This window comes from Acartia tonsa, chromosome 1 (assembly GCF_053477335.1).
Source record: "Acartia tonsa isolate MP-2025a chromosome 1, ASM5347733v1, whole genome shotgun sequence".
Classification (NCBI taxonomy): domain Eukaryota; kingdom Metazoa; phylum Arthropoda; class Copepoda; order Calanoida; family Acartiidae; genus Acartia; species Acartia tonsa.
The window spans coordinates 47,477,492-47,504,054 of record NC_137260.1 but is presented as its reverse complement, the minus strand read 5'-3'; the positions used below and the strand labels follow the sequence as shown (position 1 = coordinate 47,504,054).

General features: G+C 29.8%; 1 protein-coding gene across 6 annotated transcripts in view; it reads left to right on the top strand.

Moving 5' to 3' along the window:
* Nca (neurocalcin homolog) overlaps positions 1-26,223 on the top strand; it is a 116,041-nt gene extending 89,818 nt beyond the window's left edge. For 3 of the 6 annotated variants that reach the window (XM_080164057.1, XM_080164049.1, XM_080164065.1), the window contains exons 6-8: positions 15,194-15,223; positions 19,325-19,444; positions 23,119-24,937. In XM_080164057.1, coding sequence (XP_080020183.1) covers positions 15,194-15,223; positions 19,325-19,444; positions 23,119-23,178 — 210 coding nt within the window. In that variant the 3' untranslated portion in view covers positions 23,179-24,937. Of the gene's footprint in view, positions 1-15,193; positions 15,224-19,324; positions 19,445-23,118; positions 24,938-25,648 lie in introns of those variants that run through there. The other 3 variants (XM_080164071.1, XM_080164085.1, XM_080164078.1) reach the window with 3 other exon arrangements.
* Positions 26,224-26,563: the final 340 nt, after the last annotated feature.

Genomic DNA, 26,563 nt, shown 5'->3' with positions numbered 1-26,563 from the left:
CCTACTTGTGTTAGATAAGTAAAACTTTATTGTATTTTGCAAGAAATATTGATGTTTAGCTGCGATACTAGTGGATGATATCATCCTATTTCCAGACATGACTGGGTTTTGTTGACTTACAAAAATAGAAGGAAAATTGAAAATTATTTCCAGTTTCAATAGCGCTTACATTTATTTATGCTCCAACTTTTTTGAATAGAAGAAAACTTGTTTAGGTAGATATTGTTAAGAAATGTAATTAAACATGTTTGTTTTTGGTTTATATAAAGTTTCTTTTTACTGAAGCATTTATTACTACAGTGTATTTTTTTGTGAGATTTTTTTAAAAGCAATTTTACCCCACTTATAGTTATTAGAATTTAATGATTAATGGCTTATTCTCTTTGTTTTTTATAACTATTAATATAAAAGCAAAAAATATTTCAGTACAGTAAATTTAAAAATTCAAAACTTAGGTGTCAACATCTAAAAATGGTTTTAGTGCATTTTTTATGATTAAATCTCCTACCCTTTGCAAGAATGGCTGCAAAACGCTCCAAAATTTAGATATAGCTCTAAAAATTGTTACAGATACTATTGGTGACATGTACTAGAAAAGTGTAAAGTTTGAAGGCCATATCTCAACCAGGGAGGGAGTACTGCCCCCCCAAAGTACTCCCTCCATTCTTGCAAAGGGTAGAAGATTTGAGCATAAGAAAAATGCGCTGAAACCATTTTTAGATGTTGAAACCTAAGTTTTGAATTTTTGAATTTACTGTACTTTTAAAATAAAAACTGAAATATTTTTTTGCTTTTCTATTAATAATTATAAAAAACGAAAAGAATAAGCCATTAATCATTAAATTCTGATAACTATAAGTGGGGTAAAATTGCTTTCAAAAACGTTCTCATAAAAAAAACACTGTTTAACTGCAGAACTGATTCAATTTCCCTTTTTTAGGAACACATCACATAGGTCTCGGGACAGTCTTAGACTATTTTTTTTTCATATTTAAGTCATGTGATGGTTTCAAGCTATTTTGCTATTTTCCATTAGCCCCTTTCTGTCACTTTGAATACAGAGCCTCTAGATGGAAAGTCCTAAAAGGGGGGAGGCGGATGTGCCACTTTTTGAAACCAAAACTAAAAGTCAAAGGAACTCAACTAAAAAAAGAGTTACAGGTCTGAGATTTTGCATGGCAGTTGCTTAATAGGGGTACAATATGGAACTGTAAAGAAACGGCGGTGCAACCGCCGAAAACCGCCGAGAAAAGGCAAAAAAAAAATTCGGCGGGAAACGGCGGTTTTCGGCGGTTGCGCCGCCGTTTCTTCACAGTTCCATATTGTACCCCTATAAAGCAACTGCCATGCAAAATCTCAGACCTGTGACGTTTTTTTTAGATGAGTTCCTTTGTTGACTTTTGATTTTGGTTTCAAAAAGTGGCACATCCGCCTCCCCCCTTGTAATACTTGCCATTGTTTGACGTATCCACAAACTACGACATATATTAAAATTTTAGGGTTTTTATTTTTTTATTGTATAAATATGTCATTCCTTAAGATAAAGGTAATATGCTAGAAATTTTCTCATTTAATTTCGAATTTCTATATTTTTGTTATGAATGAAATGTTGAAATATTATAATATAATATTGGCTGTCGGCTAATAAACTTTTCCCATGAATATTTTAAAGCCTGTTCCTCAGAGAAGGGAATGAGAAAGAGTTATTATCAGGGATTTCAAGGGATAAGACATAAGACGATAATTGACATATATCCTTGTTGATGACAAAATTCCACCTGCTGGAGATAATATTTGTTGAAAAGTTTGGACACTGCAAGTTTAGTATCAACTAATCAAAATTCAATACAGGGATCCAAAATTTTGAACCAACTGATATAATGTGGTTATAAAACTTAAGGTACTATTGCAATTTACCTCCAATATCCTCTCCCTCCCTGGTTATCCCATTTACATTTTCATATCTAAAATCAACAAAATATTAAATTCTTTTTGTCTTATTTTTTATATATATCTTCAAAGGAGGATTATGATAATCTAGATTTTTTTAAACGCCTTACCTTTCCCCTTTTACCTTACAAACAGATAATCTTTGTTTTCTTACTGCTGTGCGCATATGCAAGTCAACTCAAATGCAAAACGAATAGAGTTGCATAGTAGCCATTCTCCATATTTTTGAAATCCTAGTAAACAAAATTTTTATTTTATTTAAAAATAAATACCTTGATCTTACTCTGGAAAAAGAAATAAGTTAATGTTTAAAAAAAGACATGCAATGTTTGTTATTTTGGAGAAATTTCATGAAAGTATTCTATTAGTCTCGATACTACTTTGTTATCATTCTTTTAATATCAGGCAAAAAAATCTTCTAAAAACATTTATTTGTGTTCTCTAATAACTTGTCTATGTGTCTTTCCTTTCTACTTGATCTAGACATTACCAGGGAGGGAGAGGACATTGGGCTGTCCCCAAAGTCTTAATATAACATTTTATAATTCGGTGGCTTCATTGGTTGGTTCATTTTGTTGAGTGTTCAATTGTAATCTATAGAAGTGAGTGACATAAATTTATCAGGCATTGTCTTATCCATTTAGTTCCCTGAGACATTACTGTTTGTTGATATAATTACAGACTAAACTTTTTTCTTTCAATTACAAAGTAAACTTTCAGTTTTGCTAGTTTTATTTACAAATAAAAGAAAATGTGTGCTATGAAGATTACTAGTGGCTGCGCGCATAGCCTTTAGAAGCTATATGATAGAAAACAAAATTTCTTAAAACCAACCTAAGATGTAAATAAAGATTTCCTGTAAACTATTAAGTCTATAGATCCTTCCAGTTCTGAGATATTTTGCTTCAAATAAAAAACCTTACTATGTTCCCATAAAAGAACAGCAATGTTTGAGACTATCTACCTAATGTTATAGGATGTTATTTAGAAAATATCCTAATAAAAAAACAGATCCATCAACATAATAATTTTTATTTTCATTGCATTATTACATACTAGCGGCTGTGCCCCTAGCATCTAGGTGTGCTGTATTAAAATTGGTAGAAGTTTCATAAATTATCCAAAGGCATTTCAAGACTAAAATCTAAAATTGAAATAAATAAAACCATACTTGGACCTATATAAGGCTTCCTTTTAAGGGATAACTCGTTTAATAGTTATTGAAATCTTCAGCTTTAGACAAAAACTCCTTACTACTTTATATGGTAGAATAGTTATATTCAGTTTATCCTACTTTGAAGGTTATGATTTTCCAGAAAATTACAGAAAACAAGGATGACAACATCCATAAAAGCGAAGCACTGAAACGGTAGGACAAACGGACATTAACACTTGTATAGTGTCTTAACTGAATTATCAGAATATAAAAATATAAGAGTCTAAGCAAAATTGTAAGTAAATTTGTTGAAAAACTTCTTGATACAGGATAATGTTTATTGAGTTTATGGACATACTTACATTTTTAGGATTTGATTATAGAGTTGCTTCGCTTAAAATATTGTTCTTTGTTGTCCCAGGAATCAATATACCAAAAATCAGATCAAACGAATAATTAGATCACATAAAAATTTGCTGTTAAAAAATTAGAAAAATCAACATGTTTAAAATGGACGTACGGACATTCTGGTAATGATTATAGAGTTGCTACGCTAAATCGTACCTAACTACTACAGGAATCATTATGCAAAGTTTGAAATCGATAGGACAATTCTAACATGCCTAAATTAACGAATAAAAGCTGTCTATCTCGGACGTACGGACGGACGGACCGACCCTAATTATAGAAAAGCTTCGCTTTTAAAAATTGTCAGCATTAAACAAATAAAACAAATATCTAAAGTTTTGTGAATTAATTTGTTGTGTAAATGAATTATTAATAGGTTTTCTTCTAATTTAATTATAATTTCTTGTGTAAACAAAACAATACAGTTTTATTTGTAGCAGTAGCGTTCTTAAGCTGTTGATTTATAGGGAAGGATTGGACATTGGGCTGTTTATGGGGTAGTCCCCAAAGTTTTATATAATTATAATCTATTGTTCGTTGGATTAAGGACTTTTTAAAAAGGGGGGAGGCGGATGTGCCACTTTTTGAAACCAAAAGTAAAACGTGCATGATCTCAGTCCATAAAAGAGTTACAGCTTTAAAATTCGGCACAGCAGTTGCTTTTGTGGAGAACAATATGGAACTGTGAAGAAACGGAAGCGGAACCGCCGCTCCCGCCGAAAGTCGCTGTTTCCCGCCGAAATTTTTTTTTGCCTTTTATCGCCAAATTAGACAGTTTTCAATCATCTGAGATAAACTTTTTTTCTCATAAAAATTTCCCTTATATTTTCATGTGTCAAGTGAAAATATAAGCGAAATTTTTTTTGAAAAAAAAGTTTATCTCAGATGATTGAAAATTGTCTAATATGGCGAGATAAGGCAAAAAAAAATTTCGGCGAGAAACGGCGGTTTTCGGCGGCAGTCGCGGTTCCGCCTTCGTTTCTTCACAGTTACATATTGTTCTCCACAATAGCAACTGCTGTGACGAATTCTAGAGCTGTAACTCTTTTATGGGCTGAGATCATACAAGTTTTACTTTTGGTTTCAAAAAGTGGCACATCCGCCTCCCCCCTTTGATTTATTGGCTCAATAAGTTGAGTGTTCAAATGTTTCAACCACTAATTGAAATCTACAGAAAGAGTATTTTTCTGTGTTATCATTAACATTAACTTATATGAGAAGTCATATAGTGCGAACTTGGACAGTTAATTATGAAAAACCCCTAATTTATTAAACTCGTTCTGCTATGGGTTGGTTTATAACCTTGATTCTTATTGATTGGTTTGTCAAAACATAGTCTAAATTTTTCCACCTATAATTTTAATAACCGCAAGTGGTATATTGTTTATCATGATTGGGGGCTAGGGGAATACCAATTCCAATTCTATTTATCTTCCAAATTATCTTATCTCTAAAAATCTCACACTTTTAAATTCTGGGTTGCTTTTTATTTCACTGTTTGTTTGAGCACAACTAGTAATTAATGCCTTTTCCCCTGTCAAATGTTTCAGAACTTACTTGCAAGACACATATTGAGAAAATTATGTGAAAGGGAAAACTTTGCCTGGTATTCCAGCATGGTTCTGCTAAGAACAAATGAATAGGTGTAATCAGGAATAATAGATAATGATTCTAGGAAACCTTTGATTACAAGGATGTCGCTCAGATGCATGTATAGGCTTAACCAGGTGTAAGTGATTTATGTAAATGTGAAAATATAGAAATTGGATAGTATTCTGCATAATTGAATTTGTTCATTAGGAATATAAGTTCCCTTCCTCTCTGAGCTTTGAGAACATAGGTTCATGCAATCATTCATTTGATTAATTTCTAGAATTATAATTATCCCTTCCTCCGTGAGTTATTGTGAACATAGGTTCATACAATCATTCATTTGATTAATTTCTAAAATTATAATTATTATTATCCCTTCCTCCGTGAGTTATTGTGAACATAGGTTCATACAATCATTCATTTGATTAATTTGTAGAATTATAATTATTATTATCCCTTCCTCCGTGAGTTATTGTGAACATAGGTTCATACAATCATTCATTTGATTAATTTGTAGAATTATAATTATTATTATCCCTTCCTCCGTGAGTTATTGTGAACATAGGTTCATATTATAATTATTATTATCCCTTCCTCCGTGAGTTATTGTGAACATAGGTTCATACAATCATTCATTTGATTAATTTCTAGAATTATAATTATTATTATCCCTTCCTCCGTGAGTTATTGTGAACATAGGTTCATACAATCATTCATTTGATTAATTTCTAGAATTTGAATTGTGAAACTTTGTGTATAGTTCAACTTACTTCATACTACAAATGTTACAGAAAGGAGCGTAATGGTAATTTTCCTCAGATGAAAGTACACTACAAAAGAATGATTTTGATGCTTTTTAAGGTAAGGGGAGCCCTGCAGAGCTGAAATATTTTTTTAAGGTGGGGAGGGGGGAGGGAGGTCCTATGGTCCAGTGATTAAGAGCTACATTGTACAAGAGAACCTTATCGGTTTAGCGGTTAAGGATATATTTCGGTACAGACAGACACACACAGTTCCTGTTACTTGTATATATGAATAGAACATGCATATGTTTAATAACTTACCTATTCTTCAATTACGAGATAGGTTCTAAGTAAAAAGAATGGCTACCTTGTTCATTGTATAATGTAAATTTGCAAGAAGTCTAGCATTTAAATCCTATTCGTAAAATAAAACTTTACCACTATGCCAAGTCCAAGGAAAAAGTCATATATATTTACCTGGGGAGTCCAAGCTTTTTTATTTGGGGGGGGGGGAGGGGTAAAATTTTGAAAATAATTTTTTTTTTTTGGGGGGGGGGGGTAAAAATTGAAAATCCAAAAATTTTTTTGGGGGGGAATCACCCCTTCACCCCCCCCCCTTGGACGTCTATGATATTTACATCATTGACGAAGGGTAAATTTCTTTGTTGTAAAAAATATATTCTGATATTATTCATTAAGGATGATTATCTCCTAATGTAGTAGTTTTTTTCTTCAATACGGTTAGGTAAATTATAACTTTAAATATTGTACCTCTTTAAAGCAACTGCCATGTCAAATCAAATCCCAAACTCTTTATTTAATTGAGTTTCTTTGACTTTTAGTTTTGGTTTTGAAAATTGTCACTTCCGCCTCCCCTCTTACTAATATTTTATTCCCTGTAAATATATAACATTATAATATAGGGTTGGTTCAGGTTTGGTCCAGTTTTACAGAAAAACAGATAGGGATAAATATTCTGTTTAAATAATGACCGATAGGATATACAAATAAGCTTCTCGATGGTCTTTGGCATGTTTAATGCTATTCAGCAAAGGAGAAGCCATAACTTCTGAAATAGATGATTTTTAAACATACGCATGGGGGTGTCTACACCCTGAAACTGCCTTCTCCCCTCCCCCTCTCCCAAAAACGTTTTACACCACCCTGGTAAAACTCTGTGCATACCACTGTTCTTAAATAATTTTTTTGTGATTCTATGTTTTTATTATAATATTCCCTGGACCCGTATATGTAAAATCATTTATCTTTCATTCTTGTAAAAGCATTAGATTAATCATTCATAAAATTATCATGGACTTTCAGGATATGGCTTTAGAAAAAAATATTACGTACACAATTGAAATACAGATAGCACGTCATAGTGCAATATTAATCTTAATAACAATACTTCTAAATGGCAATAAATACACACGACAGCAATTGATAAAAACATCTTACAGCAGTGACTATTGCTGGTTATAGTTTAATTATCTATATTTTTAAATTAAATTTTTTTTTTAAATACTAATGCGAATAAGGCTTATCTAGTATAACGCTGCAATGTTGGTCCAGCCAGAAAAAAAACTAAATCTTTTATGAAAAGTTTAGAAAATTTTGTTTTGATTATGGAAAGAAAACAAAGTAGCGGGTTTCGTCGTATTTTCTCAGTAGCTTTTCTCCTATTTCTAGCCCCTGCGGGGGATTCTAGCCATACGGGGCAATTATTAACATTTACCTAACCTAATATAATATAAAATAACCTATCAAAAGCTACCTTGAAAAGTTTCGACTAACCCCGCTTCTTCGTTTTCTTTCCATGATCCGTTTTAATTTTTTTTAAAGATGCTACCTGCGAAAATCTCACGATTGTTCACTTAAATACGATATAAATTCGATTACATTTAAATTAGATCCAACATATGCACATTATTTTAAAATAATGCCATTTTTAATTGACTTTTTACCATTTTACTATGTCTAACCATCTATTATTTGCACTTAAAATAATTTTGATTCTCTTAAGTTATAAAAACAGACACATTAAAAACAGTTTAATGTATAAAGTTTTCATACTGGAATATAATATGCAGGAATCTAAAGGAAAAAGGCAATGGCCGATAAATTCATATACAACCCCAATGATGATAAACAAAATTACAATTAGTGATTGAAACATTTTTTTTAATGAACCAACCAATCAAAATTAAATAAAATTCCCCAAAGTTGTTAAGCCAACGAAAAAGAAAATGTTATTTTCAAACTTTGGGGATTAAAGGAATTAACAGCTCTATGTACCCTCCCTCTCTGGTAATATGTGAATTTATATTCCTAATGTGTGCAAAGTCTGTTAAAATTCCAGCTAAATGATGTGCAGTTTAAATTATGTTTTAAACATATTGAAAAGTATACACTTGCAAAAGAAAGCTTATTTAGTTTGTTGTGAAAAACAAGGAATCTGAAAATTTAATAAAAGACTGCAAAATAAATATTAAAGAGAGATTTTAAGCTTTTATCTTCCTTGTTAAACCACCCTCCCAACACTAAAAATGCCCCCCCCCCCCAAAAAAAAAAAAAAAAAAAAAAAAAAACCCAATTTTTAGGCTTTAGACAAAAAGGATATAGCCAATTTCGTGAATTTTTGTTATCAACTTATTATAATAGGTAGTCACATTGCTTTGCTAACTAAGCAATGGGCTAAATTATCCTTGCTTGATAATGTGCTGCATATTGTTGTTGGACACTTTATATCCACCATCTCTCATATAAATTAACATTCTTTAAGTGGAGGGGATCAAAACTATATATGGAGTTAGTTAGGATCGCTCTCTTATTTGTTGTTTTCAGCCTACTCGATTTTTTGTTCATTTAAAACTATCTAATTAAAATCAAGGCTTAATTTTTATTATCAGTAACCAATTTAACCGAACATAGCCTGACCTAAAATGCAATAAACAAACAAATAAAAAACTACCCCCACCCTTTTTCAATTTATTTCAAAATAAGAAGGGGAGTGGATTTATGTGCTCCACTAGGCACTTTGGTGGATATCCTCGTTTTATTAATGGCACTTATGGCCAACCCAATTTTATAAATACAACGTTGTTATAAAATTTGTGATCTAGTTGAAGTAGGGGGATGAAAAAGGGATTATACACTTGTATCTAACTTAAAGCCTCTTCATAAACTTTGAGGAAGTGATTAAAAGTTAGTTGGCATGGGGGGGCCGCAAATATATTTTTAGTTTATTAGAAATTAATTCCCTTCTTCACATATTGTAAGCCAATTCATAAGAAATATTTGTACAGTTTTTGTAAGAATTGTTTTATTTGCCTTTAGGATATTTACAACTTAATATCTTAGTCTTTGAATATTTTTTTATTTTTATCTTAAACATATAAAATACCAAAAAAATTAAATAGTGTTTTTTTTTACAGGCAGAGTTGCTCTAATTTTTTATTAAAGTTTATTAAAAAACTTATTTGATTAAAGAAAGACCCCATTCTATTGCAAAGGATGGAGGTTTTAAAAGTAATAACTTGTTATAGATGGGTACTCATCAGTTTAGATGATCCTCTTTATATAGATACTGTAATATAAGATATTGTTCACATAACATGAAGTAATATTTTAGAGGAGAAATATCTTGTTAATTATCTTTATATAGATACTGTAATATTAGATATTGTTCACACAACATGGAGTAATATTTTAGAGGAGAAATATCTTGTTAATTATCTTTTTATAAAAACTGTAATAAAAGATATTGTTCACACGACATTGAGTAATATTTTAGAGGAGAAATATCTTGATAATTATGTTTATATAGAAACTGAAATAAAAGATATTGTTCACACAACATAGAGCAATATTTTAGAAGAGAAATATCTTGATAATTATCTTTATATAGATATTGTTTTCACAACATGTAGGAATATATTAGAGAAGAGATTATTTAAATTTTATCATTAGAATAATATAAAATATTTTCATTCTTTTCCTTCTTCCTCTTTGGTGTTCTTTATAAGCATGTGTTGTGTATTTTTGATGATAAGGCTTTTGTTGATGTGTTGTTTGCAGGATATTAACCAGGGTTTGCATAGCTTACCAGGCTTTGTTTACACTCAATATTTACTATAACATATATTCTATATAACAGCTTTTTATAAATAATTTTACACAAATTTCAATAGATAAAGTTACTCTTAAAATAAAGATTAAATAATCATTTGAAGTTGCTGAAAATTTTGGATATTTTAGTTGTAAAACTTGTTTTTTTTCTGTAAATAAAGGGAAGTTGTAGGGAAATTTTCACTTAAAATTATTTCTCTGAATCCTAGTCTCTTCTCTCTGAATTTGTTAACTTTTAAAACTACATGCTAAATTTATTCTGGTTTTGTATTACTGGCTTTTTATCAACTGTAAAAATAAATAATTTATTATTATCTCTTTAATGAATATATAATTTTAATTAATAAAATTTTAATAAAAATAATAATGCAAGCTTTCTGAAAAAATTCTAATTAATTTTTTTTGTGGAAAAAAAAGTGACATCATTCTTTTATAAAGTTGTGCTGACTATTTCATTGAATTTAACTTCCTGGTTGAATGCAATCCTTTGCCTAGCGAGGCAGTGCTTCATATTCAAATCATGGATAATAGGGATAGCTTAATTTAAGATAATTTAATCTTTCTCTTTTCAGTACAGTATAAAATGTTGTCTATTAGTCTGAAAGTTAAGGCTGATTAATAAGGGTTTATTCCCTACCACTTCATTTAAATCATAAATAAAAAAACAAGGATGACAACCTCCATAAATATTAATATTAACAAATCATACACATGTACAAACTTGCATTTACAACTAAAGACAATTTGAATCGTTCTATCAATTTATTGTTGTTTTTGAGCTTTTTCCATATATTTTATTTATTTTAAGATTATTAGGTACTTGGTCTAATAAGACAATGTTCTATTGATGATTAAGAAAAAAAATTTAGTTAGACTTCCAATTAATAATTCGTTGATTCCTTTTGTCTGATTTATTCATCTTCGCTTTCATGAATGTTGCTATAATATTTTTAAAAGTAATGAATATATTTGTTTGGAGTTTAAAGTTTTTTATAAGGCTCTGGCTATCTATACATTTCTCTAGAATAAAGGAGTAAATAATTATCAAATAGAAAAGTTTTAAAAGTTCCAATAAATATTTGATAACTATAAATTATTTGCTAGAAGATCTTCTTTTCAAAATTGACGCTTTTCTATGATTAGAACGTGTACGTCACTAATATATCGCATTTTGGCGGTTATCCGAAAACCTCGATTTTTAAACTTTTTTTACTTTATTCGTAAGTTTGTCTGTCTCTCTTATCCGTGTGAAACTGCTGTGGCACTGTTCTTGCATGATCTTCGCCAAATTTTTTTCCATAATCGATATTGCTTTCAGCGCACGAAATATTTCTCTACTCCTCCGTTCACTACTCTTGTGTTAACAAGGATGGTTGCATTCAAATATAGAGTGCTGGGTTCATAGGTATAAGACAAATTTAATGTTTCGCTAGGATCGTTATGGGACATTTCACTATTTTAGCTTCTAAATACTGTACCCATAATCCTTATACTAAAGTAACAGGATGTCTGTTTGTGTATTTGTTTGTTTGTATGTCTGTCTGTGTGTTTGTACCGAAGGATCTCGCTAACCGCTGAACCGATCGGGTTCTCCTTAATAGGGTAGTTTACAACTATTTTGGGGGGAGGGTACCACCACCCTCCCAGGAGAAATCACAATAAATCGAATTTTTTTTTCCACGAATAGAGGTTCATACGTAACATTGCAAAGTATCGTAGCAATTTAATAGAGAATCCATCGTAACATTGCAAGGTATCTTATTATTTTTTAAAAACACCAAACATTTAAAGTACCACTAAAGGCCTCTAGGGGCGTAGCCGCTAGTTGAACATACAGCAATATCACTTGAACAATCTTTTGTTCCTGTGACGACATAATTGCATGTGGAAAAAAACGGGCAAACAAACCCACATGAAATGTTAAGTAGCTGTGAATGTGCAATGAAAAACTACTGAAATTTTTTTATAATATTTTATACGTTTGTGATTCAGTTGTAGTTTTGGTCATTTTTGTACTAAAAAATATTCGATTGTGTCTTAATATAATCAGGGAGGGAGGGAACATAGGACTATTTATTACACTAGTCCTCAAATTATTATGTCGTTTTCTTCTTAGTTGGCTTAACAACTTTGTGGACTTGAATTGAATTTTGATTGATTGCTTTATTAAACTGTGAGTGTCCAAACGTTTTAGACACTTATTGTAATCTACAGAAAGGATAATTCTCTGTATTATCATTGAGGATTACATCAATTTATTGGCCAATGTCTTAGCCCTTTAGATTCCTGGATATAATTGATATGTTTGGCTTTTTCTTTTCTTTTTATAGAACAATGTACTTTTCAATGCAATTTCTTAAATACCAGGAATTGAAAATTATTAATAAGTTCTTGGTTTTTGCAACTACAATCTATATAATTTATTATTTAGATTGATAAAATCACTATTGTATATTTAACGCTTTCTTAAAGTCAAACTGTTACAAATAAACAATTTTTAAATATGGAAGTTTTTTTTGGTATAGTCCCTTTCGTGGGCGATTCTTCTTTTTTTTCACAGTTGCTTTTCTCCTATTTCTAGCCATTTAAAGCCATTTAAAAAATACGACGAATCGCTCCTTAAGGGGCATTGCCACGAAAGGGACTATTCTCCGTTTTTTTTCTGTTAAATTTGCTGTCCTGTTGATATTCCCTCGCCTTTTGTTTTGCTTTCAGTTTTTGTAAATCAATGTTTTGATTCAATAATCCACTGATTATGTTAAAATACAAACAACATTAATCCAGTATTTCAAAATAGATAATCCGGGAAAAATCTTTGAGTGAAGGAACTAACCGAGAAATAAAACACAAACCTTTCAAATATTTGGGAAGCGTTTGCTGTTAGTAAATGTATAAATTCAAAACAAATAATAACTTTAAGATTTTAAAATAAATAACTGATTTCATACTAAAATTTTTTATCGTTTTATTTACATTTTCAAAAAGGGTTAAAACATACCTTCATATACCAGGGACTAGGAATACTAAATGAAAATTTCCCTTACAACCATATTCCCTTATTTCTCCTCCCTTCATACCCACTTCTCTTCAGTTACATAAAAACACAATTTTTTCGCCAACAAAATATTTGATTTTTTGCAATTTCAAATGGAATTAATTGGCTGAATGACAGCCACTGACAAATACATCAAGATTTTACGTTTTTATTACGACGTTGTGTTTTTCGTCTCGAACCCCTACAAGCGAGCACTTTACCAGTTGTGCTCATGCCTTGAGTATGCAAGGCTTTTACTGGGATAACATTAAATTATTCGATGGTCATGTAATTGTAGATTCTTAGTTTTTTACGTAATTGACCTCTTCTTTTGTTTTCTTTCATAAGTATAAATAAAATTATTTTCGTTTCCTTAACAAAAAATATAATTATCTTACATAATTTTACAATCACACAATAACAAGTAATTTAGAATGTTTTTATTCTTTGTTTTATCAATGAAATATCTCCCCCTTTTCCTTTAATAACAGAAATATTATGGATATTACTTCCAACAAAAAATAGTTCTTACGAAGAAAGGTATACTTTAATGACTTCGGGCGGTCAAACGGCAGACCGGACAGCCACATAATAATAACCGGCTGAAGCTGGCCTATCAATAATCCTTGATATTCATTACAAGAAGCATACGGCTTAAAGAATTATCGAATTAGTGAGTTTTCCGCCCCTTGTAAAAGTAAATTTAGATAAAAATGTAAAAAAGAAATTTGAGGGGGAGGGGTCGCCCCTACAACCCCATTTTTTTTTTTTTGGGGGGGGGGGGAGTGGCGGGGGTAATTTTTTTTCAAGGGGCGGTTTATCTTGGGAGGTTGGTGGTACCCTCCCCCAAAATAGTTATAAACCTTCTTGGGACCTATGAGAAGCTACCTAAACCTTGTAAAGTCGGTTCAGCGGTTAGCGATAACAAACAGACAGACAGACATAGTTCTACTTTGTACTATAGATTGACTGGATTTTTTTTTTTTTTTTCTTTTACATATCCCATAAATACCTGTAAAAGTAAGTACATGCATTGTCTTTATCATGTAAGTACAACAAAAACTTTTAAATACAAAGGGGATGTTAGTAGCAAAGCTACGCTTAAATGTTTTTTTTGGTTGGAAAGGTGATTGGTTCGAATCTCAGTGATGCACTGTTGTCTACTAAATACTAAGAAAGTAAAACATTTTTTCAATGAAAAAAAGACTACTTTTTTGCTAAAGATTTAAATATTAACTGTTTTGTTAATATTTATGTTTGAACACAATAAGTTATTACAATTTAATTAAAACCTAGGTTTATTTCGAGTCGGTTCTGTTTTACCTTTTATAAGTTAAATTTATCGTATTTTTGAAGAGAGCAAAAAGGCACTTATTTTGATTACAATTTTATACATTCCAATCTAATTTGTTAAATGGTATTAACTGTTTTGGTTGGTTAGATGGGTCTTTCCAGGAATAGTAGGATTTGTAAGCACTTTAAAATAATCATTTTAGGCAAAGTTACTCTAAGCTTGTACTCTTCTGTCTGTCTGAATAACGGTTGTGTTTCTAATGGAAAGAATATAAATGCATGGTTTAAATACGCCAAATAGATAGGTTAATAGAAGATAAATCACTCCTCTTAATATCCAAATAAGAATGATGTTAATATAACTTCTATTATCTATATCTTTTTGCAACTTGCAATATCACCATTGAGGTTTCTAACTGGCAAATGATCACCCCTCTTTTGAAAGTCATGCACAATCACATAGCCATTTTTTTTTTATTTTGTACACTGTCCAAATTTACTAGAGAAATTTAAAAAGGGCACAATATATATATATTTTAAGCTATGTCAACGATGTTTCTCATTCAATCAAACAATCAGCAAATTTATTAGTTTATTTTCAGACACGGCTTTTTCATTTTCGGCGCCATACTGATTTATTTTAAATACATTTTTTGTGTAGATATTGCACGAAATACAACATATATAGGTACTTTTTTTTTAATTTTTCAAATTACAATTACAAATGAATCCACAGAAATATAAAAAAAATATCTCTGCTTTGAAATTAATTTACCTAACCCTTTTATTAAAAGTTTGCTTTCCGGTGAATAAATTTATATTTTGAATATAATTAAATACATGGCAAGCCCTTTGCAGCCCTCCTAATTGTGTGAATATTTTTTCTAGCCCTTGGTCCTGATAGTGTGTCCGCAAGTGGTAAGGATTATTCAAATAAAGGCCGCGCGTTTTATTCTTCTTGTTCATGTCAATAATTTACATTTTGATATCTTAAATTTAATTATTTTTTTACATAAACTAGAAGAACAAAACTAGATGAAGGGGTGAGGGGTGTATATTGTATTTTTTCAGCACCTTTTTAGTTTTGTAATTATTAATAATGTAATTAGTAAACATAGTTTATGCTTTTTTTCATTTAAAGTATGACTTAAAACTGTTGTAAACAATATTTTTATGAAATATACACCCTGTTTACCTAAAATTCATCATTAATTTAAAATTTACTTTCTAAATAAGATAGATAAAACATGAAAACCGTAGTCAACACACAAAAAATACAAACATACATATATATTAAAACATTTTTACTAGCACCAAGATGCTAAAACATATTTAACCTTATTATATCTTTTTAATCCCTTCTATGTTATTTTTCTTATTCTCTATCATTTTTGATAATATTAATATCTAAGAATTTGTCTCTAACCTAATGTTTTTCAAATCCCCTAAGAAAACATTCAGATGATATATTATGCGATTTTAAATTATTATCAAAGTAATGGGATTAATTAAATTAATTTAAAATCGTAAAATCTGTTTTCTGAATGTATAAATAATCTCGTTAAAATTGTACATTTTCATATAAAAAAGTAAGATAAAGGTTTTTGAAGGAATTCTAGTTAACTTATGCATATTGGTTTGCCTATGTATTTAAGAAAGTAAAATAAGCATGAAAGAAATAGTTGTGATTATGATTAGAAAGGCTGAATTTTACTTCACAAGCGAATGAATTAGTTTTTAAAAACTATTTTAAATATTGCAAGCTGACTATGTAGAAATTTAGACTTGTTTGACCGATTGTGGAGCTACTATATAACTTACTTAATGTTCTGATTACAAATCTATTGGTAAACAAAGAATATACAAAAAATGTTAAATTTTTTCAACTTTTATTGGGTTACATTTTTTAAAAGTTCTCATTATAAAACACAAATTTTGGCTTAAGCAGTTATTATCTAAATCCTCTTTAAAATTTCAGCTTTTTTTTCACAAAGCTTGGCAAAGCAAACCTCATTTATTTAAGCACGTTCAATTTTACCATGCATCAATAACAATATAGCTTAAGAATGTTTACATTTTTGATCATTTAAAAAACTTGATGCCTATGTAAATTTTCTTATGCTATATCCATTATGCCTGAAGTGTACCCTGATAGTTTTTTTTTTTGATTGTTTGCATTTTTAATTTAGTTTTTTAATTAATCAGCATAAAAGCTTGCTAATAAATGAAATTTATTCAAATAGAAATAGACCAGATTAATTTGAAATTTAATTGGAAAAAAAATGATGGAACTTTATTGATTTTACAGATTAAATTGATTTTGTCATTCATAAATTATCTTTCTTTGGAATAAAAGATTCAAACGTTACTACTCTAAATAATCCTCATAATAAAGTAACATGATCGATGTCTATCTATATGTCTGTTTGTACCGAAAAATATCACTAATAGCTATACTAATATGGTTCTTCTTTACAGGGTAGCTTATCATAAGTACCGGGAAGGTTCATTACTATTTGGGGGAGGGTATCACCATCCTCCCAGGAGAAAAAATTACCCCCCTAAAAGAATTATTTTTTTAAAACTTAAAAAAATCAATGTTTTACTTTTTAAATATAGAATTGGGTTATCGAATTGAACTCCCCCCTCCTCAAGTGCCTCTAGAGGCCTCTAGGGGGCGTAGCCATTAGTCATTAATAAAGGGATGATTTTTAACTACATATAACAAACATTATGAAAAACGTTCCAAAAAGTTAAAACTGCTTTTTAATCAAAATGATTATATATTCTTTAGAATTTTATCAAGATTTGCTACGCTTCGCACATAGTGCTAATTTTTAAATTAATTATAAATGTAAAATTGGACAGACTTAACAATCTTTGTTGCCAAAAAAAAAGTGAATACCTAGTACATTTATTACCATGACTGTTATGAATAATTAATTGTACTAAATAGCATCTAAAGAGAAGCTAATACATAAATTATTGACACAAAATACTTACCAAATTATTTATGCTAAATATAAACATTTTTTCTAGTTTTACTGCTATTCGTTTTATGCCAGGGTGAGAGGGGACATTATAATAATGTTTTCTTATTCGTCGGCTTGAAACTTTGGAGACTTTTATTAATTTTTATTGGTTGATTCATTTAGTTCATTGTCTGAATGTTTCAATTACATCTATGTAATCTACAGAAGGGTTAATTTTGTGGAGCAACATTAGGGATGTACATCAACTTATCTGCCATTGTCTTATCCCTTTAGATCCTTGTGAAAAAAAGCAATAAGGTCTACCGCTACTGTTTTCACACAACAGTACTTTTTTCAGGACTTTTTCCATAAGAAAGATTAAAGAGTATTTACATTTTAAAACCTACAATTTTTTTTTAATTGACTTGGTTCTGAAAAACAGAGATAAAAAAGCTTATTTTAAGTTGATACATTTTTTAAGGCGTTTTACGGTTTTGTACAGTTCATGACATCTTAACACATTTCAAAATTTTAATTTTCTGAAACATGAAAGAGATAAAGTTTTTATTTAAAAGAGCTATTTTATAAAAATGTTAGTTTTACCAAGGGATATATAAGTTTAGTATATTTGATGCATAAATCTAGGCGACATCCAGATAAGTTGGTCAACTTGGGTATTTTGCTCTTGGGGGATTAATATTTTAGTACTACAGGAAGTAAATTCAATTTTTAGTGTTATAATCAAATAATTAACTGAAGGATTAAATTTATAACTTATTCAATTAATTTCCAATTTGTGTATTTTAGAAATATTTAAAGCATTTGGCTACCCTAAGTGTATATTTCTTGATACTGACAAAATCTAAATGCATTTGTTACATTTGTTGCTTTATTTCTTTCTTTATGAGGTCCAAAGTGGTTTTTTTCTAGGCAATATTTTTTTCATTTCTTTGATTTTGTAAATAACGTGTAGTCTCCTTTATGTTTAAAGGATCCAAATTGTCCAGCATTGACATGGATAGTTGGAAGTGGTTGGAACTAAACTTTTACCCATTTTCCTAGTTGGAACAAACTTTATAGTGCACCAGGGATATCAAGGATAGGACAACTTCATAGTGCACCAGGGATATCAAGGATAGGACAACTTTATAGTGCACCAGGGATATCAAGGATAGGGAAACTATATAGTGCACCAGGGATATCAAGGATAGGGAAACTTTATAGTGCACCAGGGATATCAAGGATAGAGAAACTTTATAGTGCACCAGGGATATCAAGGATAGGGAAACTATATAGTGCACCAGGGATATCAAGGATAGGGAAACTATATAGTGCACCAGGGATATCAAGGATAGGGAAACTTTATAGTGCACCAGGGATATCAAGGATAGAGAAACTTTATAGTGCACCAGGGATATCAAGGATAGGGAAATTATATAGTGCACCAGGGATATCAAGGATAGGGAAACTTTATAGTGCACCAGGGATATCAAGGATAGGGAAACTTTAATAATTTTATAATATCTTTTATTAAAAGGATTACTTAATAGATCAGAAAAGATAAAAACTTTTAAGACAAATATTACAAAAAAAAATATTCATTTTAAAAAGCACGCTCACAATTTTGCTTTTAATATATTAAAAGTTTATTAAAAATACACAAAAAAAGCATAATTAGTTATAGAAGAAAATTTAAGACTCATTTTAGAATTAGTCATATTATTTCTTGTAATTTTTTATTATATCCGAATGATTAAATCGTCTCTTGTTATAGAAATCAATTTTTCAACTTTTGTAAAGTGACTTAAAAATTTGGGAAACATATGTACATATTCCTTGATATGTATTTATGTTCTTTTTTTACCTAGAAAATTACCCAAAATATTATGTTTTCTCCCAGTATTATATAAATATTATTTCTCAACCCATTTTATCTTTTTCTATCCATCCATATATCTCTTTTTTTTTATTATTGTTGTCTAGTGATGATTACTTTTTTATATAAAAATAAATTAATTTAGAAATATTTATAATTTTTGTGTTGTAGGTTGGGTCTGTAATGAAGATGCCGGAAGACGAGTCAACGCCAGAAAAACGAACAGACAAAATCTTCCGACAGATGGATAAAAATATGGATGGAAAGTTGTCTTTAGAAGAATTTATTGAGGTACAATTTTACACACAAAAAAACAACAAGGATGACAACATCAATAAAATCAATGAACAAAATCAATATGTAGTTAAATTTCTCAACGAAGACGTATTTACATTCAGGTATTAGTTATAAATATGAAACGCTAATCGTAAAATAAAATACCTTTTAAAAGGTTTTGTAGGTATAAAGGATAATTGTGTGTCAAAAAAGTTTCGTTTATACATGGAATAGTTGTTTTTCGCATCGTATTATAGAAAGCTTTTAGGCATGGAAATAAAAACTTAGAAGACTAAAACCAGTTTTATTATCCATTAGTGGCCAAAGGCCGGTCTTAACAAAAACATTTTTATTTTAATATTCATGAAAAATTGCCTGTAATACCATGCTATTCATTATTTTTCAATATGGCTGAGAACCGGTTCTAATCCAGCGGATATAAATCCGTTTGGAAGCCATGAAGAAAAGATAACCTATTATCCTTTTATCTCTAGCATTTAGTAAATTGCTTGTTTTAAACTTTTAGGTTCTAAAAACTAATGATAAGCCATGTGCAAAGCCTTAAACATATAAACACTTGCTTTCGGGGATTAGGGATTTAAAGGGGGGAGGCGGATGTGCCACTTTTTGAAACCAAAACTAAAAGTCAAAGGAACTCAACTAAAAAAAGAGTTACAGGTCTAAGATTTTGCATGGCAGTTGCTTTATAGGGTTACAATATGGAACAGTGGAGAAACGGCGGCGCATCCGCCGAAAACCGCCGAGAAATTGCAAAAAAAAATCGGCGGGAAACGGCGGTTTTCGGCGGTTGCGCCTCCCCCCTTTAGAAGACTACAGAAAATTTTAAAAATCTAATGAACAAATAATTTAGAAATATTACAATAACTCCACTAGTCCATGCATGTTATCCTTATACACAGGGAGGGAGGTGACATTGGGCGATTTATTACACTAGTCCCCAAAGTTTTATAGTAACATTTTCTGATTCGTTGGCTTATCAACATTGGTGACTTACTGAATTTTGATTGGTTGATTGATTAAGTTGGGTGTCCAAACATTTCAACCACTAATTGTAATCTACAGACGGTATTATCATTGGGGGATGTACATTAATTTATCGGGTATTGTCCTATCCCTTAATATTCCTGCATTTTACACCTGTCCTCAAAAAAATGATAACAAGATATTACTGGATAGTTTCTTTCCCAGAATTAAAATAAGTTTCTTGCTTCAAATCTTAAGAATTTTCAATTTTAACAAGGACAATTAGGCCCAAATAAAGCTATGCTTTGATCTTGCTTTTGGTTTAAAAAAAGAACTATTAAATAACAATCTGGTCGATCCTCATATAGCCCCCTCATTTTCAATGTATTTAAAAATAGGGGGGGGGGGGTCAAATAGATCTAGCTGATGGATGTTTATCTTCTGTAGGATGAAATCATTCAATATTGTTTTTTAAAAATATATCTCAAATATATCCATCCTTTATTCCTTAGATGTTTGTTTTTGACTGCAAGTGCCTCGTTTCTAAAGATTTATAACTTTCAAATTCAATGGATTTAATTGTGTAGAAATTTTATAGGCCTTTGCTTTATTATATTCTATGTTTTGCTTCTAAAGTAGCAAGCGTATTTTTTAAAAGCGAAGCTTTTCTATAATTAGGGTCGGTCCGTCCGTACGTCCGTCCGTAACAGATAGCTTTTTTCGTTAATTTAGACATGTTAGAATTGTCCTATCGATTTCAAATTTTGCATGGTGATTCCTTTAGAAGTTAGGTACGATTTAGAAAGCGTCGCAACTCTATAATCATTACCAAAATGTCCGTACGTCCATTTTAAACATGTTGATTTTTTTACTTTTTTAAATAGTTTTTTTTTGTTAATTTAGGCATGTTAGAATTGTCCTATCGATTTCAAATTTTGCATGGTGATTCTTGTAATAGTTAGGTACGAGTTAGAAAGCGTAGCAACTCTATAATCATTACCAGAATGTCCGTACGTCCATTTTAAACATGTTGATTTTTTTTACATTTTTAACAACAAATTTGTATGTGACCTAATTATTTGATTGGTCTGATTTTTGGTTTACTGATTCCTGGGACAACAAAGTACAATATTATAAGCGAAGCAACTCTATAATCAAGTCCTAAATATGTAAGTATGTCCATAATCATTATCCTGTATCAAGCAGTTTTTCAACAAATTTACTTACAATTTTGCTTTGACTCTTATACATTCGCATTCTGATTATTCAGTTCTGACATTACACAAGTGTTAATGTCCGTTTGTCCTACCGTTTCAGAGCTTCGCTTTTATGGATGTTGTCATCCTTGTTTTTTTTAATTTCTGATAATGTCATCAAAACATAAAAATATGTTAGATATCTTTCAGTTTTTGTACTTTCACAACATATTTGATATTTGAAACAATAAGAAATTCAAAGCTGTTCCATTAATGTTTTTTTCATTCTTGTCATTTGAAGCAACGGTCGAAAATTGAAATAAAAATCATAGTTTTCCTATTGTAAAAATGAAAAATGCATTATTTTTTATGGGAATAGTATATTTTTATTTCTGTTTTATCATTGAAAAACTAATTTTGTTTTTGCACCAGATTGTTTACTGAGCATTTTCACCAAGAATAAGAGGATAAGTCACTAAGAGATGGTTCTCCTTTACAGTGAAGTTTCTTATTGGTCCGGGGAATGTTTAACCATTTAGGGAATTGCCCCCGAAATATTTTTTTCTTTTTCATTTTGAAATGTAAATGAAAAGTGAAGGGTTGTCTTCTCCCCTTTTCCATAAAGTTCACTTAGATGGCTCTAGGGGCGTAGCCAATAGTTATATAATATAGAATTCGCCTATAATTTTACAAATCCCTATATTCCAAAATTGAATACTCTTAGATTTTATTTTGTACTGCAGAATATTCAAAAAGCATTTTTTATGGTTTTATGCTGAATTAAATTAATAAATTAAACTTTTTTACAGAGAACTTTTTGAATGAATGATGTATTTATTTATTAAAGTTTATTAATTCTAACTTCATCATTCTAATATTTTCCTCTACTTAGTGATGATAAACTTTGTAAATATCAATACTTGAAAATTCTAATCAAAATGATGAACATTTTAATTGTGTTCATTAGTATGCTATTTATTGCTTAATGAAATTCTAATATATTACAAAGTATTTTTGAGATTTGTGCAAAATATAATTGACCTGAAAAAGTAACTTTTAAAATCACTACCTAATTGTATTCTACCAATATATCTAAAGGCGACTTAACTAACACGTTTAAAAATCTAATGAACAAATATCTAGAAATAATACAATAACTCCATTAGTCCTTGCATGTTAACCTTATACACAGGGAGGGAGGGGACATTGGGCGATTTATTACACTAGTCCCCAAAGTTTTATAGTAACATTTTCTGATTTGTTGGCTTATCAACTTTGGGGACTTTTAATGAATTTTGATTGGTTGGTTAATTAGGTTAAGTATCCAAACGTTTCAACCTCTAATTGTAATCTACATAAAGGGTAATTTTGTGTATCATCATTGGGGATATATATCAATTTTATCGGCCATTGTCTTATCCCTTCGGATCCCTGGGCTTAACATCTATTGTATAAGGACCAATTTTCAACATTATTATTAAATGTGTTTCATATTTCTTTGTATTATAGGGAGCCAAGAGTGATCCATCAATTGTTCGGCTGTTGCAGTGTGACCCACAGGGCTCCTGAACACTTGGATCTGGAGTAATCCTGCAGGCAGTTACAAATAATATTCTTTTATCAATACATTTTAACTGCAAGCTTTTTATCATCAGTTATACCTTTTCCACTTATAAATGAAGGGTTGATAAAATTAACATGTATTCCTTCAAAAACTTAATTTAAAAAAAGTGGAATAAATTACTAGAAAAAGCTTGTTTTAATAGTTTATGACCATAATAATTAAAGTGGTCTATAATCCATAATCAACATAACCGAAGAATATAATTGCCATAACAGACTAATTTTAATTATTTTAAAAACCAGTGCCCCCCTTTGAATTAATAATAATTATCACAAAATATTGCTGACTTGTGTATAATAATCAACAAGTCCATGTACACTCCAAGTTATTATAATTTAGATCTGATTATTAAAACAGAATCATAATGTTTATTTGACATAACCAAACAGTTGTTAATTAATCATCTTATAAAGTTATTAAACTTCACCCCAATTTTAGTATTTATGCCAACTTATATAAATTACAAATTTGATGAAAGATCTTCCAGTGTTTAAGAAATTGTTACAAATTTATTTATTTGCTTGTTTCTTGCCTTTTTTTCGCCAAACATTAATTTTTTTTTGTATTCAAGCTACAAATTTGATATTATTTAGTTTTAACCCTTATGCTTTAAAACTTTTAAATACTCTCGATGTAACTTTAAAGGTATTTTACTATGCATCATTAAATTATTATAGTTCAACTTTTTTTTATTTAAAGTAGCTAACCCTTTTGATTTTTCTAAAAGTAGAGAATAGTTATATTTCGCATCGTATTATAAACATCTTTCCGCGGATATAATATGTACAATTATAAGATAAAAACAGTTTTTTTAGCCTAGAGATGCCGAAGGCCGGGCTAAAAAAAATAATTATAATTTTATGATTGAACATTTTTATATTCGTAGAAAACTGAATATAAAACAATGCTAGGCATAATTTTTCAGTATGGTCGAGAACCGGTTCTCATCCACCGGATAATAATCGGTTTCGAAGCGATACGGGAAAAATATTTTGTGCGCAGCTATCTAAATATTCCCCTAACCTCGCTGCCAACCTTAAAGTCTGTCCCTGTTGCCTTTATTTGCCTTGAAATTTCAAATTACAAAAAGTCCAATGTATAAATTATTTGAGAAACAAGTGGTTTAGTCCAGTAGAAAATATGCAAAATATAATCTTTAAACAATCATGAATATAATAATAAGCATCACTTCTATATTAAATATTAAAACTATTGTAGTTTGGCATAAAAAATATAATCATAGTTATTTTCTATCATCACATTCTAAACATTTTTTATTCAATTCTTGTCAAGTATAAAAAACATTATCTAGCATAAAAAGTAACATACTATATAGCCATAACTTATTTTGGAGCACATTCTCAGTTAGCAAGATTTTTTATTTCCCATGTTAAATTAATAATTTTGTTTTTGTCTATTGTGTTGTGTACATTTTTAAAACCTAGCTAGTATTATTCCGACGTTCTAGTTCGATTTTTATAGTTTTTTTCCCCCGATATGTTTTTTGATATGGTTAAGAACTGGTTTCAATCCATGGAAAATGAATCAGAATCGGAGCCATGCTGAAAATCTGACTAAAGCAACGGAATAATTTTAGCTGAAACTTTTGGATGCAAGCAAAGAATGTGTTCCAGAATATTTTCTTATTGTTCTCAAGTGATCAATCTAACACAGAAAACATTCTCAGGTCCATCAGGGATTAAGGGATGATCATACAGACATATAAAATTTTCTCCGAAATAGATTTTACTTAGTAGCGCAAAAGTGATACTGTTATCAAATTGCAAAAAAATACTTCATTTTTGAAATTTTTTTGAATTATATGTTTTTAAAAATGACACTCTTGATCCCTTATCCCTGTGGTCCAATGTTGAGATGTATAGGAGGCTCTTCCAATCTTTTAATATTTGGAAAAAATAAATCTATTTTGACAAAGATATCAACTTCTTCTTATGACAATTTATAATAGATTAATTATTAACATTTGATACGGCAATAACAAACAAGCTTCATATTTTTAATAGTTGAACATTAATATTGTTTTTATAAAAAAAATTATTCATTTTTTGTAGCTATTTGAAAATTGACCGGTAAATATGATAATTTTATATGATATTATTTTAGAAAAAGCACTAAAAAATGTATATAGAAGTGGGACCCTTTTTATAATAATGTGTGATCATTTTTATATTTTATTTCAATGATTTAAAAAAAACATTCCACACATTTAATCTAAAAAAAAGTATATTAATAAAAAATGTAGAAATGATATATTATTCTTTGTAAGGTCCAATATAGTATAACATAAATAAAATAATACCTTTCAGACATCAAAACTTTTTTTCGTCTGCCCATTTTTTATTTGTATTATAGTTATGACTTATTTCTCTATTATTTTGCCATTTTATCATTTAGATGCAAGATGTTATATTTGAACGCCATAATTGCAAGCTGTAAAACAATCCTAAGAAATGGAACAAGGTTCCTATTCTACCCCCAGCGTTATAACGCTTCATGTATACAAGGTGTCCCAAAAAACTTTTTTTTCTTCAAGTTTTTACAACCAGAAGGAATTTTAAGAAGAAGAAAATTAAAATCTTTTTGAGATACAAAACCTTAAAATGCACGTTTTTTTGGGATACCTTGCAAATATTGTTATTTTATCCTGACATATAACAAAACCTTTGTTATAATTATATTTGAATTGTTACCTTGTATGATTATTAAGTATTGAATTGTATACTGAGTTTACTCAAAGTATAAAATAACTTAGTTTCAGTGATTTCTTCAAGTTGTGTCCATGATTATTATTATCATTATTATAATTCTCTCTTTAACTCTCTTCTATATCTCTTGTTATTAAGAAAAAACTAAACAGTATACCTACCATACAATTATACAGTGACGGAGTTTATATCGACTCAAATATTGTTATGTTTAACTTAAAATGTTAATTTCATTATTATTATTAATAAAAGATCTATACATTATTTTTGTTTTACTCAAATATTTTATGTTATTCTAGCGGCTGTCCCATTACCATCAAGAGGACTTTTATTCAAAAATAGGGAGAGGGCAGAGAAATAGCTATAATCCTTCCAAGACTTTAATTTAGAAAAGAATGAATTGGCCTGAAGGCAATGCATGACCTTCACCTACATGTAGCTCTTCTACAAATTAGAGAACTCAATCGGTTGAGGGGTTTGTGAGATTTTAACGGACAATCACAAAAACCAACAACTTTATTATGATGACGATAATCAAGGAATTTTATGTCCATGGGTAGCAAAACTAAATTCTAATGTATAAAGACTAGATAACAATTCTTTA